The 19,500-nt window shown below is 41.7% G+C and overlaps 1 protein-coding gene across 2 annotated transcripts; it reads right to left on the reverse strand.

Moving 5' to 3' along the window:
• Window positions 1–3,732: 3,732 nt before the first annotated feature.
• Window positions 3,733–9,132, reverse strand: hdgfl3 (HDGF like 3). Of its 2 annotated transcripts, none has more exons than XM_026286938.1 (6): window positions 8,409–9,132; window positions 7,372–7,448; window positions 7,163–7,301; window positions 6,771–6,905; window positions 5,036–5,173; window positions 3,733–4,606 (listed from the first exon to the last, which is right to left on the reverse strand). In XM_026286938.1, the coding sequence occupies exons 1-6, from the start codon at window positions 8,490–8,492 to the stop codon at window positions 4,580–4,582; spliced, it is 600 nt and encodes a 199-aa protein (XP_026142723.1). In that variant the 5' UTR covers window positions 8,493–9,132; the 3' UTR covers window positions 3,733–4,579. The 2 variants fall into 2 exon arrangements, with proteins under 2 accessions (XP_026142723.1, XP_026142722.1); XM_026286937.1 differs by having other exon boundaries at window positions 3,733–4,609; window positions 8,409–9,131.
• Between the last annotated feature and the right edge of the window lie 10,368 nt (window positions 9,133–19,500).

A 19,500-nucleotide genomic window follows, 5' to 3' on the forward strand; every position in this document is an offset into this window, starting at 1 on the left:
GCCCTCCCTATACTTTGTATTAGGGGCAAATTTGGGGGGCTCTAGCCCCCCAGGGGTACAACTTATACCACATTGCGGGGTATGATCTTGCACAGTCTCATAGCCTCTCCAAATGTGGTGATTCACGTGATTCTGCGAAATTCTCTCTCGGAGCTACGATCCGTCAAAGTTGGCCCCAATGCATTGTCTATGGGATTTGTCGCCCGATTTTTCGCTCGGTGTACGAACATCGTACACCCGATCGCTTATAAAAGTCATAGCACACCATTCCCGTATAGGCCGCACGATTTGACGCCTGTTTCATTGGTCTGTGACAAAAACTGCGGGACTAGTTACGCGCCGAAATTTGTACGGATCTAGAAGAAGAAAAAGAAGAAGAAGAATAACTAGAAAGTACATTTCCTGAAGAAAATGTGAGTGGTGCTTGCAGTGGCAAAACTCGCCCCTCTGTTGCTAAGGTGTGGTTGCTAGGGTACCCGGGGTGGTTGCTAGGGTGGTTGCTAGGGTCCCTATGATGGTTGCTAGGGCCGTTGCTAGGGTACCCAGGGTGGTTGCTAGGGTAATCGGGGTGGTTGCTAGGGTGCTGCTATGTGGTTGCTAGGGTACCTGGGGTGGTTGCTAGGGCGGTTGCTAGGGTCCCCATGATGGTTGCTAGGGCCGTTGCTAGGGTACTCAGGGTGGTTACTAGGGTAATCAGGGTGGTTGCTAGGGTGTTGCTATGTGGTTGCTAGGGTACCCTGGGTGGTTGCTAGGGCGGTTGCTAGGGTCCCCATGATGGTTGCTAGGGCCGTTGCTAGGGTACCCACGGTGGTTGCTAGGGTAATTCGGGCGGTTGCTAGGGTGTTGCTATGTGGTTGCTAGGGTACCCGGGGTGGTTGCTAGGGCGGTTGCTATGGTAACCTGGGTGGTTGCTAGGCAGTTGCTACGGTACTTGGGGTGGTTGCTAAGGTGTTGCTAGGCGGTTGCTAGGGTGTTTTGGCTGGTTGCTAGGCAGTTGCTATGGTCTCCTGGGTGGTTGCTATGATGTTACTAGGTGGTCGGTAGTTGTCACAGATGGTCACTATGTAGTTATTATAGAGTTCTTAGCCCATTTGAGCACTTAGCTAATCACTATTAGCATGTAGCTAATCACTGCTAGCATGACTAGCATGTTGGAAGTCCAGTGTGCTAGCATGAGTCAAAAAATCCAACCGCCATGTCTGTACGATGTTCTGATTCAGAGATATAGATCTTGCAAAACGGTTGCTAGGGTACTGTGTTTGGTTGCTAGGGAGTGGCCTGGCAGCTGCCAATGATGATACTCCAATGGTTGCTTGACAATATAAACCAACCCCCATGCTTATATGTCTTTCAGATGTTAAGATATCTCTCTATACTTTGGGTTGCTAGGTAGCTCTTAATGGTTGCTAGGGCGTGGCTAGGTTGTCTTGAAGGAGATACATGATTGGCCGTTTGCTGCCCGAGTCAAACGAGCCCACCCTCATATTTCTATGACACTTCTATCCAAAGTTATTCATTTGATCTTTTTCAATGGAAGTCTATGGGGCTTGTTGCTATGGCGCTCTATATGGTTGCTAGGGCGTGGCTTGATAGATTCACAGTGATCCTGAGAGACTGATTGGTTGCCTGATTCAAATGAGCCCACCCCCTTGTCTCTATGACACTGTGATCCTGAGTTATGTTCAATACAATATCCCTATGTAGTTTCCCATAGTAGGAAAAGCACAGTGTTTCATGGGCGATTCCTCACCATACTATGTCAATGGGGCAACTTTGGGGGTCTCTAGCACCCCAGGGGTACAACTTGTACCCCTCTGAGAGGTGTCCTCTCGCACAGCCTGATAGCCTCTCCAAATGTGGTGATTCACATGTTTCTGCGAATTTCTCTCTCGGAGCTACGATCCGTCAAAGTTGGCCGTAATGCGTTGTCTATGCGATTTTTCGGCCGATATTTCGCCCGGTGTACGAACATCGTACGCCCGATCGCTTATAAAAGTCATAGCACACCATTCCCGATTAGGCCGCACGATTTGACGCCTGTTTCGTTGGTCTGTGACGAAAACTGCGGGACTAGTTACGCGCCGAAGTTTTGGCGGAAGAAGAATAAGAATAAGAATAAGAATAATAATAAGTATGTGAGATAGTAATAGTGATGCCTTGCCTCCGGCAAGCACCACTAATAAGTATGTGAGATAGTAATAGTGATGCCTTGCCTCCGGCAAGCACCACTAATAATAAGTATGTGAGATAGTAATAGTGATGCCTTGCCTCCGGCAAGCACCACTAATAAGTATGTGAGATAATAATAGTGATGCCTTGCCTCCGGCAAGCACCACTAATAATAATAAATGAATACTATCGAGTCCAGAGATCGGGTCGTCGGGGGTCTCGCCTTCGACTGTCGCCCGATCCACTATGCACCGGCCCCTTACCTTACGCTCCCTCCTGCAGGTGTTGAGCCCACGGGGGGCGGCCCACGTCACTCCTTTGGGTTGAGCCCAGCCGGACCCCAAAGTGGAGGAGTTCAGGTATCTTGGGGTCTTGTTCACGAGTGAGGGAAGGATGGAATGTGAGATTGACAGACGGATCGGTGCAGCTTCTGCAGTAATGCGGTCTGTCGTGGTGAAGAAGGAGCTGAGCGGTAAGGCAAAGCTCTCGATTTACTGGTCAGTCTACACCCTACTCTCACCTATGGTCATGAACTGTGGGTCAAGCTCCCTTAGAGATAGGGTGAGAAGCTCGGTCACTCAGGAGGAGCTCAGAGTAAAGCCGTTGCTCCTCCACATCGAGAGGAGCCAGCTGAAGTGGCTCCATCTGTTTCGGATGCCTCCTGGACGCCTTCCCAGGGAGGTGTTCCAGGCACGTCTCACTGGGAGGAGACCCCGGGGAAGACCTAGGACACGCTGGAGGGACCATGTCTCCCGGCTGGCCTGGGAACGCCTCATGGTCCCCCCGGAAGAGCTGGAAGAAGTGGCTAGGGAGAGGGAAGTCTGGGCGTCTCTGCTTAGACTGTTGCCCCCGCGACCCGGCGCTGGATAAGCTGAAGATGATGCATGGATGGATGATGGATACTATGATCGAGTTCACAAATACAACACACACACTGCTCTGATGAGAGACACTTACGGTGTTCACATGCTCTCGAGACAAGGGCTTTTTACCAAAGACGTGTTTCGATATAGTCAAATAAGATATTATTTATTTAATAATATTCAAGAATCCCATAATCAAGAATGATTTGATATATCAAAAAGAATTAATCAACTTTTTGCCGTCATGGTCTGATAATGATCTGAGCTGAATTTGGTGAATATGTAACTCTAACCCATCACCATGATATCAATGCATGTGTAAAACTCCTTTTACAGAAAAAAACGACTAATGTGTAAAATGACTGGGAAGCATTCAACTCTGCCCCCCCAAAAATACCTCTTTATTTTAGGCTAAACCATTCAGATTCAGATACCAGTCCAAAATAAATCCTGATGCATTAAATAAGAATGATTCAATCTATCAAACAAACTTTGGCCACATTAACATTTGTCCCTAAAAACAATGTCCACTATCATTTGTGTGGGACTCCTGGTCATCAGGTTCTTACTGTATGTGTGTGTGTGTGACAGAAAAAGATTATAATGTGTGTGAGTTTGTAAGCAATCAGGAGAATGACATTTTATCAGAACTGAGCACTACTACATAAAGACACATAAAGGCAGAGAAAAGAGAAAACACTTGCATTCCAATGAGTTTATTCTGTAAAATTCTTGTCAATAAACAGGAAAAACAGATTACATGTAGCTACAAACTTCGAAAATGCAACATGTATGAGGAATAAAATGAAAACCACATTGGTGTCATCTACTATCATCAAAAATAAATAGAATATATTCTTTATATAAACAAAGATAAGAAATAAAAATTAACAAATCAAGGGCAAGTTTTCCATTGGGAAGAGAACTGGATCAGCGCCGTCTGACGAAACGGACAGAAGAACATCATCAGAACAGAACACAGCTACGGAATGGAAACAGAAGTCAGCATGCCACTAGAAAAGCTAGAAAACAACCAACCCACCAACACACGAACGGATATTTCACATCTTAAAAACATGAACAGTACCTCTAGTGTCGGGATAATAGCATAGAGCTCCTAGAATCTACTCCCAAATCAAATCTTACAGAGATAATGCAGTTACTGCGACACTGTTTGTCACGATACTTCATACGGATTCTACGGTTTCCACCCATTTTTTTTCTCTGATTATGTAAAAGTGTTAAAGATGGCCAAGTCGTTTAAAAGATGAACGTCTGGCCTACAATGTGTTTGTTCACTGTAAAAGAAAGAAATCTGAAGCACAGCAGGAGAGGAATGAGAGCTGTTCGTCTGCCGCAAGTCTAAAGCTAAACTCGAAATCAAAACAGTGGAAAAGAATGACGGTCGTTTGCTTGTGGCTCCTGGACTGTACGTGTGTGTGTGTGTGTTTGACTGAACCAGATAATAATGTGTGGGAGTCATCAGCATAATAAGATGCATTTACAATATCACATATCAGTGCCACGAGCCGGCGTCCGGCGACCGTCTAGTGATCCTCTCGGAGCGACAGATTCTGCTGGAAGAGAGAAGAGCAGCCGTCAGACACTCGTTCAGCTGTGATCTGGACAACACACACGCTCCTGGATCTAACATCTTTTGATGATGTCGAGTCGAGGAATATTCCTCCCTGATGCCACACTCGTCACACGCCGGTGTTCAGCAGCAGTGTGAGCACAGATCGTTATTAGCCACTGTTACTGTGTACTTATCAAGCATATTAATGAAAATCAGGGGGCTAGTCTAACTTAAACTTTTAAAGTCAGTGATAAAAAGGGAGAATGGTCTTAACCTGATACAAATAATGAAGTCTGATCACGTTGGTCGAAGTAGTGGCTGTATATTTATGCGATGGCCCTAATGAACTCGCTGCAGTCTGCATTACTGAATCACTTCTGTCCTGATGATGAAATCAAGAAGATGATCTCCTGTTCTTCACACTTACCCCTTGACTGCACGTCTTGTCTGACGAGTTCTGGATGTTGTTGTCATGGTCACCAGCCTCTGATCCGCTCCTCTGCTCCTCTTTGCCATCCTTCTCCAGATCTTCATCCGAACTCTTCCTGGACAGCTTGGACGACATCTAGGAGAAGGTCATAGTAAAAAAAACAGGCTTCATTCTCACACCTGTGCAGTTGCGTGATCACAGCGCTACGCTAGCAGCTCGCTAAACTTCACTACATATATGAGGGCGCGGGACTCTATTGCTAGGCAACAGCTGTTGCTAAGCGAGGGCTCGGCGGGAGGGATGCTCAGATCCACTCTCACTTCACAGACTGAGAGACGCAGACTCAGGTGAACGGATGCATCAAGAGCGTGAAGAACAGATCTCAGATCTCAGACACTGAGTATGATGGGCTCGTATCTCACACACCCGTTCACTGTGTGACTGTGGTCCTGTGCATATTCTGCCCCCTGCTGAACTGGAGCCTGAAGTGACCTTTAGCGTCACCTAACACATTCATCCATATAATCAATATAATCATACAACCATATAATTTGGGAAGCACTGGTCTAGAGCCAACTCCGTCCACCGCCCATATTTTTGCATATAATGCTGCAAAATTACTATTTAAATATGAATCTTGCATGTTCTGCGTGTCTCTGTGTGAATGAATGGTACAGACACAGTTTCTATACTACACACATACTGACGTGTGCACGGTCGCTGTGTTTTCAGCACATGCCTTCTCATAAATACATTGCTCTGAGAGTCATGTCATGAGGATTTGACAGTTTCATTTCAGTAAAACTATTATATCATATGCATAGGCTACAGAAACTTAAAAGGTTCTCAGGGAAACCCGTCAAAATATAAGTTCGGAAGCTTAAAGACACTGTCAGAAAAGACTAAACATACTACTAATACTTCTACTACAATTACTACCACTTTTGTTTAGAAGTATAAATCACAAAATAGAATATTTCTTCCATGTTTTACTTTGAATAGTAAACCCCTTTGTTTGCCAAAAAAGTAAAGAGTTATGTTTTATGCCTTCATTTGCACTGTACATTAAATTAAAATGGAAATTTCTAGTGTCACACAGGCCAAGATTAGGTGACAAAAATGTTGAAATTTTAACAGGCTATTGTACTGTGTGTGTCTATAACAGGCTAATCGTGTCATAGTTTCATGAAGATAGTTGTGGTCTTCTTAAATTCTTCATTGGAACTATGAAGACAAATTCATTATCTACACTTATTACATTGTGATTTTTTTATTTTTGTTAATCCATTGATATGCATGAGATGATGAACTGAATAGTAACCTCAACTGTTGTAGGTTATACTTTAGTCATCAGAATAGAATTAATGAGGAATTATGAGTGGTTATGCTAGTATACATATATTTCTAGCATGGGAATTATTGAAGTCAAATACTTACATTTCCCCAAGCTGTTAATCTATAGTAGTTTTCAAAGTTTTAACTCTCTCTATATATTACTCTTGTTGCTGACGGATGCACAGAGGAAGACAAGAGTAAGAAGTGCAGCGTCTCAGAACTACTGTACACTCACAGTTTTTGTAAGAGCCTTTGTGTTCATTAATTTGATATATATTTATAAAAGCTATATATTGGTTCAAAATATCCGTGATCATTCAACTTGATATGTAATAATCAGTACTGGCCCTGAAAAGCACATATCGGGCAACCCCTAGTTCAATAGCCACTCAGGTACCTTACAGGATGCACTTTTTTTCCGCTTGGATCCGACCTTGTCACTCTTCATCTTCCCCTCGTCCTCCTCACTGCTGGCATCAGCCGCATTCCCTCCTTCTCCCTCAGTTTCAGATGAGCTCTGCTGCTGCATCACCTGGAGCAAAAGTACAGTCAGACGGACACAGGTGAGGGTCAGACGGACACAGGTGCGGGTCAGACGGACACAGGTGAGGGTCAGACGGACACCGGTGAGGGTCAGACGGACACCGGTGAGGGTCAGACGGACACCGGTGCGGGTCAGACGGACACCGGTGCGGGTCAGACGGACACAGGTGCGGGTCAGACGGACACCGGTGAGGGTCAGACGGACACCGGTGCGGTCAGACAGACTCGCACCACTGCTCTACTCACCTGGAAACCAGTGAATTTGACGCCAGGGTTGTTTTCAATCTCCCACAGGCCTTCATTAAACCCTTTCCTCTTGTTCGACTTGCCAAACTTGTCTTTGTACTCCTTGTAGGGCAGCAGGTCTTTAGGGCCCAGGAAGGCACTGTGGAGACACACACTGATTACTGCTGCTTTATACATTTCACTGAATCACAAACACACTCCAGACTTACGTCTCATGGGTACCAAAGAAGAAGATGGGGTATTTGTTAGCTGGCGGCTTCACGGCTCCCTCCGGCAGCTCGTCGATCTAAAGGATCAGGAGAAAACAGTTAAACTCTGATCAGGAACTTTATTCTGAATGGCAGTTTTACACAGGTTTTCATCCATAATTCTACAGATCGGCTCTGGTCCAGTTAAACTTATGCATTTTACCTTATATCACATTATAGATGCTGTACATGCTTGTTGTCTTTAAGAATGCGTCTCAGTGAGACTCGAAGCAGCACTTTGTGGATCCGGTGAAACATGCTACCTATCAGATTGTACCAAAAAATGTCATTTTTTTTAAATGATAAGTTTAAGGTTGGGTAGGTTCAGGGTAGAGTTAGTAAATGGACATAAAAAAGCCTCAAACCACAGAATGCTGGTAGCACAATCTAATGGGTAGCATTTTTGCTGTCGATCTGCTTAATAGGAGGTAGCACAATCTGAGCAGGTAGCACAAATCGTCAGAAAGGATCTCACGGCGTCCATAGCTATCAGAGACTGATCTGAGAACATAGTGGGTTGCTTTCGAGCGCGCGCGCACACACACACACACACACACACACACACACACACACACACGTAACGCTACGGTTCGCTCCCCACTGCTGCGGGTTCGAGTTCGGAGGAGCTCGGCTCTGAATGCACCGGTTCAGTTCCGGTCCCGCGCGGGCCAAACGGGCGCTTCACGGCCCAGATGAGGAACAGCCGCTGCGCCAATAACACAAACACACACCAACAGACCCAACACACCTCGAACCGAACCCGTCCCGAGAGTCAAACGCTCCGTAAACGTCTAAAATAACGCAGATCCCCTAACGACGAGAACGAGCTGATCATTTGACGGTACGCATAAAAACACGCTTTGTCGCTCTCGAACCACGAGCGCATTACGGTGCATTAGGTTCGCTTTCCCCCGGTTTCGGCCCGTGTGTGCAGCGGTCGCTCCACGCTCCGGTAACCGGCCTCTGTACTGCTCCGCTCGGCTGCAGCTCGTACTCACCCTCGCCGGCCAGTGCGGGTATCCCTTCATCTTGGCGAAAACCAGGTCTCCAGCTTTATATTCCCGGGGCCGTGGGCGAGCCATCGCGACACACACACTCACCGACGAGGAATACTACACGATGTTCCGCGGGTCTCGAGCTCAGCGGCGGAGGATCGACCATCAATGTTTTGATCGCAGTTTATAAGGAAATAAATAATGAAAGAGGAGAACGGGCCTGGAGAAACACCTCTTCCCTCTTCTTCTTCCTCCTAAACACTACAGCCCGATCCCTTCGCCGTTAGGGTTAGGGTACGTTTTATTTCCAACTTTTATTCTGTCATTTTGTTGCAGACAGACAAAAACAGCACGTTTCAATTCAGCATGAGTTTATTTTTTTAAAGGTGTGGGGGGTGTTCTGCTCGTCTGTGTTACAGTCCACAGACACTCACCTGTCATCACACAAACACAACTTCAGCATCTGAGTGCAACAATATTTCCAAAGCTCTAGTGAAGACTTTTCATGGACTTCAAATCAAAAGTTCAGGGAAAAGATTATTTTGCATTTGAGATCATTCCTACTAAACACATTCTCCAAACACAGTTACCAAAAGGCTGACATTTCATGGATGTAAATGCAGAGCGACTGACTGATTTACAGTTTACAGAGCTCTCTCCACCCTCAATACCACGACTGAGGCACCGAACCCCCAACTGCTCCCAGGACACCGCAGCATAAATGATGCCCACCCGGATCCAGTACGTATCCAGACCAGATGGTGGATCAGCACCTAGAAAGGACCTCTACATCCCTGAAAGACAGCGGAGACCAGGACAACTAGAGCCCAGATACAGATCCCCTGTAAAGACCTTGTCTCAGAGGAGCACCAGGACAAGACCACAGGAAACAGATGATTCTTCTGCACAATCTGACTTTGCTGCAGCCTGGAATTGAACTACTGGTTTCGTCTGGTCAGAGGAGAACTGACCCCCAACTGAGCCTGGTTTCTCCCAAGGTTTTTTTCTCCATTCTGTCACCGATGGAGTTTCGGTTTCTCTGGTTTGCTTAGTCAGGGCACTTAATATCCTGTGATATCGTTGAGTTGATTGCACAGATACTGTTTCACGAGTTCACACTTACATATAATTAACTGAAGTATTATAATGCGTATTTGGCGTGCTGTCCGGGGAATGGCCCGAACCTAGAGTACCCCCCCCCCCCGTATATGAAAGTGTAACATGAACTCTAGTGGAGGAGGGGGGGATGCTGATAAACCATCAATGGAGACAGGTAGGCTGATTCAGCTGTATTTATACCCTAAGGTTGATTATCTTGAGTGGTTCCACCTGTGCTAATTAGGTTAAGTATCTGACGTGCTTCTCCCGAACCTTGTTATGAAACTACATTTAAACTGAACTGAGATGGATGCTGACATCACTGAATTCAATTCATCACTTTTTTGCATCCCTGACACACTATTTTCCTATTTAATGCTGTTAAGTTGTTTTGTCACAATCTGTGTTGTTAAAAGCACTTCATAAATATGAATTGATGACAGCTATAACACACCCTCAGCACTGCTCTTTTACCTCTGAAATATCATAAACACTTTAAACACATTACAGTCAGCAATTCACTTTTGCCCAATACCCAGATAACACTTTCCACTGCTTTCATCGCATGTCGGTTTACGTTTCAAATGTCCTAACCAGAGAATGACCTGGTGATTTGTAAATGTGTCTTTCTTGCATCGTCAGTTTCTGCTTTTTTTGGTTCATATAAACACTTCAGGATTAGTTATTGCCTGATTCTCAACAAACTGTTGGTCCAAGTGCATGTGTGCATGTGCAGAGTAAAGAGAGCACACAATTCTGTGAATAATTAGACTTTCAGTAGGCTAAATAAAAATAAATATAATAAAATAAGTCATAATTGCTTATTTTAGATCAAACTAGATCACATAGAGATTGAACTGCTCGGGTTTACAAAAGCAACAAAAAGAATGTAAAGAGCAAATCAGTTACGGTCTTTAGGATTGTAAAGATGCAGAACAGCCACCAAAGAAACATCATAATCAAGAGAATATTTTCACTCAAATCCCATATTAAGGTTCGATCATGTCTGAATGTTGGAGCTTTAGTGATCCTCATCCAACCCTGACAGACCACGCTCTTAAAGCGGTGCAAGAATAATGATTTTAAATGTTTAAAAGAGACATTAACTGGCCATTACTGGTCACCCGATTCCTTAATGAGTAAAAACAAATGAATGTTAAGCCAAAAAAGTGTTAGTTAACAATGTGTTACTTTGAATTTCTTTGACAGACTGCAGTTTAACAATCACCCTTTACAGTGAATTACTGCTTTAGTTGTTGCCATTTGAGAATTTTCAATAATAATTGTCTTATTTAACATGACATCCATCAGTACCAGTGTACAGCAGGACAGTCTCTCTGACTTCAGATCAGTGGTGTCCAGGGATGGATCTGCTGGTCACAGTGTTGTTCTCCTGCAGGGGGCAGAAGCGTCCACTTCATCAGCACCTTCTGATCACATCCTACACTTTTACACAAGCCGTTCTTTTCATCATTCTTCACAGGATCCTCTGGAGCTAATAACTAACTGCTCACAGACTTCTTAGGTTCAGAGTTTATTTCAGTCATTTCATAGAAACAGCAACTTTGATTTAATGATTCAAACATAGTGCATCAAAATGTATTTTCTGTTAACTTTATTTTAAGGTGTCATTGTTTGGGGTATACTCAAAGAATGTTATATACTAGTTACTCCTTTCAAAAGCAATATTGTTACTTATTACTTTCTGGTAACAGTAACTAGTTACACTACTAGTTACATTACCTTGTCTTCACGCCCCACATTTACATTTACATTTAATCATTTAGCAGACACTTTTATCCAAAGCGACTCACAAATGAGAACAACAGAAGCAGTCAGGTCAACAAGAGAACAACAACAGTATAGAAGGTTTTTTTTTTTTTTTTTTTTTTATAAATGAAGACAAGAAAAGAAGGAAAAGTGCTAGTATTAGTTGGGTAAGTGCTGTCGAAAAAGATGAGTCTTTAGATGTTTCTTGAAAATGAGTAAAGACTCCGCTGTATGAACTGAGATTGGGAGGTCATTCCTCCAGCTGGACACAGTCCAGGAGAAGTTGTAACTGTGTATCTTCCACATAAAATTCACCCAGAATGCTACTAACAACATATTTCTGCCTCATCATTTGACCAAAATCCACACTGGATCAGTCAGGAGTGATGACAAACACTCAAAAGTGACTGAAAGTGACATTTAAGTAGAAGTGTTGTATAAATCTCACTAACTGTAATGTGTAGCTTGAAGCTAATTGTAATTTCTCTGATACCCATATACAATTATATTTCATTTTATATTTTATCAGATCACATAAGTTTGTAAGAAACTGTTTAATTTTCCCCAAAAGATTTTTAATTATAATAATATAATGTGGACTGTGGGTGGGATGTGAAGCCAGAGTAAAGTAAAGCCCCAACTTACACAACAGTTTTCTCATTTCCATTTCCTGTCAAGAGCACTATAATGCAATATTTATATCTGCTGTATGTAAGCTTTCCATATTCCACGCTTGTCTGCTGCACTGGGGACATCACATGCCTGTGCGAAAATTATGAAAATAAACCTAGAAATTATTTGATTGTTGGATTTTAAATCTGCAGGGTGGAGGCATCAAAAGTAACTAAATGGTTTCATGGATGGGAACTGTAATATTGTTACTGAAATCTTCTTAGTAATTAGTTACATTACTTGTTACTGCAAAAGTAATATTATTACAGTAACAAATTTACTGTCCAACACGTTACATGTGCTTACTATTACAGTAACACTAAATTACATACAAGTTACACTAAACCAAACACTAATCCTGACCCTAACCATAGAGTTAGTATGTGTAGTTAATTGATATTACTCTTAATGTTTAATTAAACTGTAACAAGAACACATTAAAATAAAGTTTAACCTATATATACACTATAGTACAGTATAGTACAGTATAGTACAGTATAGTGCCCTTCTCATACTGTGTGTGGGGGGGGGGGGGGTCTCCTTTACTCTCTCCAGCTGATGTGATGCTAACACAGTCGGTGTGAGAGCAGGAGACAGTCTGTGGAGATGGGAACCAGCAGGTGATCTTTACTCACAGACTGACTGAATCATGGTTTTTAGTTTTTTAGTTTTAAGGACATTGGTTTAGAGAACAGTTTGTAAAGACGGCCCACCAGACCTGTGTTTCCTCACTTCTCCACAAGGTGGAGATGAAGACCCAATTATAAATGACTATGATTGGAACAAAAGGCAAGAAAATAAATTGATGAATGAATCTGACACATTATATGAATCCAAATGAATATATATGAACTTCGCACTTGCTGTTTGTTCATACATTTATAGTTTTTAGTGCTTTTCAAAGTCAGCAAATGCTTATCTGTTTCTTTTATGCTGCTTTTTGTGCTAGATTACTAAGAAGAGGGGATATTAAGTTTATTATATGAGTGAAGTGTATCATCTTCTCAGAGACTTTACATATTTATATAAAACAGGTAATGCAGCGGCCCTGTGTGTGTTAGTGCTTTCATGTGAAGTTAGTAAATCCCAGTGTCTGAGCCGCACCAGAGGGAACGACACGATCGCAGCCAGAGGACGATGCCACACAGTCTGAGTAAATTATCTAAATGTTTGTCGTCTTTTTTACCCTGCAGCCTCGACACGGAGGGATTTCAGCCCCTCAGTGTGTGTAACGCAGCCAGAGTGAATTGTAGGAAATGAGCCAACTGACCAGTAAATAACAGTTGCCATGATGGCCACCCAAACGCCTGCGGAAACAGCGGTCAGACTCCACAATTTCAGCACTTAACACTTGGCTTGGCACATGACATGTGCTTATTTCCCAGCACAGGGGGCTTGTACATTTGAATAGAGCTGCTGTCCTGGCCATCATCATCATCATCATCATCCTCACTGTAACACCATCATCATCTGAGCCTGATCATGTAGCCAGACAACATTAATCTGACCTTTACACTTTTCATCTTTACGTGTGTATAAGAGAAGAGCTATGGGGAAAAATGGAAGGACAGTAATGCAGATGTGTTTCTGCTCTCATCATTAGGTTTATCGAGTGAAATGCTTGTTGTTACTAAAGTTTTCCTCACATGATTTCCTGTGTATGGCGATGAACAGGTAATGCTTCATGATTTCAGATGTTCAGACAGCTCATCATAAGTTCATTAGGCTGAACCTCATCACTCCAGCAGTAATATATTTCACAGCTGTAAGCAGGTTTAGAAATGAAAATCTTCCCAACCAGCATCAGTGTACAGCATCCAGCCACAGCGTGCTCACCACACACCAGCTACAGGTGGAGAGGAGAGAGAGTCATAGAAATCAGCTCAACAAAATATGATCATATTACCCCAATTTTACAGTCTCTGCACTGGCTACCTATTACGTTCTTTATCAATTACAAATTAAATTATCAATACTTACCTAAACTAAGGTCCTCTAAAGGAGGTAGATCTTTCTCACATTTGGCTCCCAAACTCTGGAATAGCCTTCCTGATAATGTTCGGGGTTCAGACACACTCTCTCTGTTTAAATCTAGATTAAAAACACATCTCTTTCGCCAAGCATTCGAATAATGTATCTCTTAAATCGTGAGTGTAGTTGCATCTGACCAAAGGTGCTTTCTTATTCTTTAGCTTGGGTTAAACTAATTAATTTTACTTTGTTGGATCAGCAGCTATGCTAATGATGTCTCTATTTGTTTCCAGGGACAGACTGGGACTAAAAAACGGCCCTGGACTTTGACTAAACCCGGCTCAAAGCAATCGGCGCGCTGAAACTCGACAACAGTCTTTCTGTGCCATCTTTGTGTTTAAACACAAAGTACTGTCAGGTATTTTGTCTTCTTCTGAGGGTGGTTTGACAAAAAACAAAACAAAACAAAAAAAACTTTAGGATGTCATTATCTGACTTGGGGCGCTTAAAGTAATTTAAAGTTGAGGTGGAGTTGGTGCCTTTCTCTGCTCTTGGTCTAAGCTCAACCTGAATAAAAGCACAAAATACTTTTTAATATTAGCTACTGCATGTGGCATTTTACAGCTAAAATGTTGAAGTTTAGCTGTTTTAACTACTGTAATCATTAAAAATGTAGCAACCTGAATATCACTTCCTAACATCATCCCTAACAAGTAACTCTCTTTCTCCTCTCATGTTCAATACTTACCGTATTTTCCGGACTATAAATCACACTTTTTTCATAGTTTGGCTGGTCCTGCAACTTATAGTCAGGTGCGACTTACTTATCAAAATTAATTTGACATGAACCAAGAAAAATGCTCAAATAGAAAACATTACCGTCTCCAGCCGCGAGAGGGCGCTCTATGCTGCTCAGTGTAGACTACAGGAGCACTGAGCAGCATCTCTGGCAGCATAGAGCGCCCTCTCGTGGCTGTAGACGGTAATGTTTACTCTTGGTTCTTGAGAAATGCAACTTACACTCCAGTGCGACTTATATGTTTTTTTTTCCTTGTCACGACGTATTTTTGGACTGGTACGACTTATAGTCCGAAAAATACAGTACTTGCCCTGGATCTGCCTGTGGAACCAGCTCATCTTTCTGTCTATTATCATCATCATCACCGGTGGCATGTTAATGCATAGCTGTCTGGCTCACTTCTTCCCTGCTGCTATTTGACTATTTGACTGCGAGGTGCTGCTGCTGGAAAATATTATATATTTCAGTTAGTTTGTGACATTTAGTGGCTTCACTATCTAAATTCCAAAAAAAAAAATTCTCTCCTTCTCAGCCCCACCCTTTTCTTTCCGTTTTTTTACCCGCGGCTGGGTTATGCACATTGTTTATTTCTATGCTTCTTCTGTCTAACGTCTTTGCTGTTGGTTTCTTCCTATTCTTCCACTTCTTCTTCTTATTATTTGGTGGCCACGGCCAGTGCAGATGGCATCCAACTTAAATGTGCATTGCTGCCACCTACAGTACTGGAGAATAAAACAGATTAGTTGGGGGAAAAAAACAGGTGATGACTGCGTGCGTGGTGGATGGTGGGCCGGCCAGCCGGGCGTCCTGGAGTATCGGCCGTTCTGAAGAGATGATGCTGACCCTCAGAGGACCTCAGATGATGCTAACCCTGAATCAACAACAGAACTAACAAATATTGATACATGTGTGTCTGCATCATATAATAATTGCTGTTAATAATGTTCATCGTCTGGCTGACTATGTCTTGTATACATTTTCTGAAAATTCCTGTCATCGTGCACATAAACTGATCACCACTTATAAGCTTCTTCTAAATATTGTAGAAACGTAATTTTCTGTAAAGTTGCTTTGCAATGATTTGTATCATAAAAAGCGTTATACAAATAAACTTGAATTAAATTTAATTGAATAGAGACATTCAAGTGGATGGTGATTATAGGGAGGCCAAGATTGGCAAGGGCCAGTGGAGGGAATTTGGCCAGGACACCGGGGTTATACCCCTCCTCTTTACGAGAAGTGCCATGGGATTTTTATTGACCACAGAGAGTCAGGACCTCGGTTTAACGTCTCATTTGAAGGAAGGTGCTTTTTACAGTATAGTGTCCCCATCACTATAAAACTGGGGTGTTAGGACCCACACAGACTTCAGGGTGAGCACTCGCTGCTGGTCTCACTTTACAGTTGATCAAAGAACCTCACAAATTGGAAGCATTTTTAAAGAGCAGGTCATATGGGTTTTTGAAAAATATCTCTTTTGCATGTTTTTTTTTTTTTTTTTGTGATTAACTTTTTTATTTTTAATTCCACAAAACAACATCAATTCAAACCAACAAAACAGGAAAGGGGAAGCAACAGACATTTCAATAATTTTACAGTCTAAAAAAATAAAACGTTTGCAGTTGTTCAAGGATACCCCACAAATACAATTCAAACCGAGAGATGAGAGAGTGTTAGGCTGGTGCTGGTTCTGATTAAAAGTTAAGACAGAGTGTCTTTTGTCTGTTCTGCAGACATTACATTTGACATATTTGGGTTTACAAACTGTATTGTTTCATAAGTTAGTAAGCACTGGGCTAAAATATCTACCATTATTTTCAGTGTTCACATTTTGGAAGCTAAACTTTAGCTGTGGGGATGATTTGCTTGCATAAGTGTTTTTGTTATTATTGTAACAGATCGGATCACTAGTTTATTTTTATTCTTATGTAAAGGTGCTTTGTCAATTGTAGTGCTCGCAAACTAACTCAATCAAGGACTCCTCTCTGTGCCAATCACAACAGGCTTGGCCAGCTGACCAATCAGAGCAGAGTATGCTTATGGAAGAAAAGGGTTCTCTCCGAACTTGCTTGGAACAAATTGTTTCAAAATCATTGGCAAATGACTCTAATATTAAATGTATATACTGAGAAAATTACAATGTTTTCTGACCTAAGATGCATTTAAACATGTTCTAGGAGACTCTAACACAATATTAGCACAAATACCATATGACCTGCTCTTTAAAGTGTGAACAAGTTAGTGCTTGTGGTGAAAAAGATGAAAAACAAAAAAACTTCCTCAACACTCTGCTGATTTACATTAACTGGACTTTCAGTCACATTAATGCAGTTTTTTTTTGTTGTTTAGCAAAAGGGTTAGGATTTTTTCTGTTCTGTAACATTAGATCCGAATGTGTGTTTCCTGGAAAAATTGTGCATCCCTAGCTTGGACTATATGATCTGATTAATTTTTCTGATATACTCTGAGTTTTTTTCTAAGTATTTAAAATAAGTCTTTTCTGCACATTAACCATTTTTTAAAAGTAAAATTACAATATTGTGAGCAATTTTTTACAGTTTATAATTGCGGTTTAATTTCTTGTACTGAATAAAGCGTGAGTACAGAATAAACGGAATACTGAAAGCAAAAAAACAGAATATCGTGTGTGTACAGAATAAGACTTGTGTGTGATGGACTGTGATGCAGAGTCAGAGACGTTTGGATCCATTTGCACTATATTTATGTAGCGCCCCCTACCCTATTCCTTGATGGGTGGAGCACCGGGTTCTAATAATGTGTCTCTCGACTAAGTTAATTTATCACCCTACTTAAATGAAGATGTTAAGTGATTATTTTTCTGCAACACTATTATATGAAATCACAAAAAAAAGTGTAAGGTCTTGTCAATTAACAAGTGATTTTATTTAACAAAGAACAGATGAAATAATGAAATATTGTAAAAAATAAATAAATGTATTTAAATAAATGGAATTCAATAAAAGATAAACAAATAAAAAGAATTAAATTAAATTCTTAAATGCCTGTTGTGTATTTCCTTTCACACCAAAATCACCTTTTATCCTCTTAGATCAGAAATTCCAATATAATACGCAAATATCAATATTCAAATTTTGTATCTGAAAAAAACCAGTAATATAGTCCCCTTTGGATCTATAATACAATCTCAAAATCAAAATGGAAAATACAATCAGAGAAAATCAAAGAGCAAATTAAATGAAAAATATGTATTGTGGGCCCACACTCACAGCTTTAAAAAAACCCAACCTGTTGCAGGCCTGTGTCGTTGCTTGAGAACGGTGTGGCCGTGAAAACCAACAAATGGCCTCTTCACTCCAAAGAGCTAAATAAACAAACAAATGTACCTGAGTCTTCCCGTTTCGACACGCCGATCACGTTAGACACTCCGTAATCGTCTCCAGTCTCACCAGCTGTCCGCTGAATGATTATGAATCCCGCGATGCCAGAGGAATTCTAAACCACGAGGGGATTTAGAACGCTATCTGGTTCCTCGTAATGTACTCGTCTTCCTCGGAACGATTTATGAACTCAGATGCAGCGAGTAGATTTTACTCGACGTAAAAAAAGAAAAAAGAGATTACAGTGCCCACAGCAGCAGTAACATAAGTCCGTTTAAACTCTTAGTCAAAGTATAACAAATCAAACAAATTACAGAAACGTTCTTTAACACTTTCTGTATACTAAATATACTCTTTGACCACTTAGTCAGCAGTTATTTGGGTATATTTTCTCTCGAAATCACCAGAGACAAAATGCGACATCTCTTTCCGATCTGCCTCGATCTCTCGCCCTCCTCTCTCCCAATCGAAATGATCAATACCCACACATAGGCGGGAGCAAGTAAACTAATGTCCAATCACAAATAAAAAAACATACATGCTGATCCAACCCACATGTTGAGACATGTACACCTCACATAAACTTGACTGTAATCTACATAACATTAATTCAAATGAAATTGCGGCACACATAAATATCCACATACCGTTTATGACAGTTTAACCCTTGAAAGTCAGAAACATTTACATATTAAAAATTAAACATTTAGGAGATAATAAAAACCCTAGCTGGGCTACATTTATTATAGAATGGTCAGACAGGCAGTAATCAAACAACAGCCTCAAGTATGTTAAAGGATATCCAGAAACAGAAACGATACTAGGTGGAGGTCGGGGCAGGCGGCAGATGAAGAATCAATCCGAGGTCAGATAAATGGGAATCAATCAATGTAGAATAAACACTCTGAAGTGTTAGCCAGGCAGAACAAGACTTCACAATGTGCAAGAGTTCGGAGGCAGTTTATATAGAGGGGAGAAGTGGATACACCTGTGCAGGTGATTAGACCTAGGTACGGGGCTGATGGGAAATGTAGTTTAATACTCCGGTGACGGTGTTCTTCGCTGATCGGAGAGAGCCACAGAGGTGCGGTCTATGACATCTGTCTGTCCACAAATGGAATGTCCACAAAGAGTGAACAAACAAAATAAACAACATCAAAAAAGGTATTTTATAAAAAAAAAGAGTCTCAAAGAATTTTTCGTTTTCTGTTTTGTTTCATTTTTATGGCATCTGCAAACAATCATTTACTTCAGTAAAACTGAAAGCGATTCAGTGATGCAGAATTAATAATAAATATTTCAGTCTAAGCAGTTTGATAATGTGGTTTGTTTCTGATGTTTTCTTTTGAGTAGTTGCAGTTCTGAACACGGGCTGTACGACATTTGAACTTTTGAGCTATGAAAGCTAAAAGCACGAAGGTAATGT

The sequence above is a fragment of the Carassius auratus genome, chromosome 18 (assembly GCF_003368295.1).
Source record: "Carassius auratus strain Wakin chromosome 18, ASM336829v1, whole genome shotgun sequence".
NCBI classification, from domain to species: Eukaryota; Metazoa; Chordata; class Actinopteri; order Cypriniformes; family Cyprinidae; genus Carassius; species Carassius auratus.

Coding starts and splice junctions, on each gene's coding strand:
- hdgfl3 (XM_026286937.1), bottom strand. CDS start 8,492: ATGGCTCGCCCACGGCCCCGGGAATATAAAGCTGGAGACCTGGTTTTC. Junction 5,174..6,770: donor AAAAAAGTGCATCCTGTAAG/GTACCTGAGTGG, acceptor ACCTTCTCCTAG/ATGTCGTCCAAGCTGTCCAG. Junction 4,610..5,035: donor ACAAGACGTGCAGTCAAGGG/GTAAGTGTGAAG, acceptor TCTCTCTTCCAG/CAGAATCTGTCGCTCCGAGA.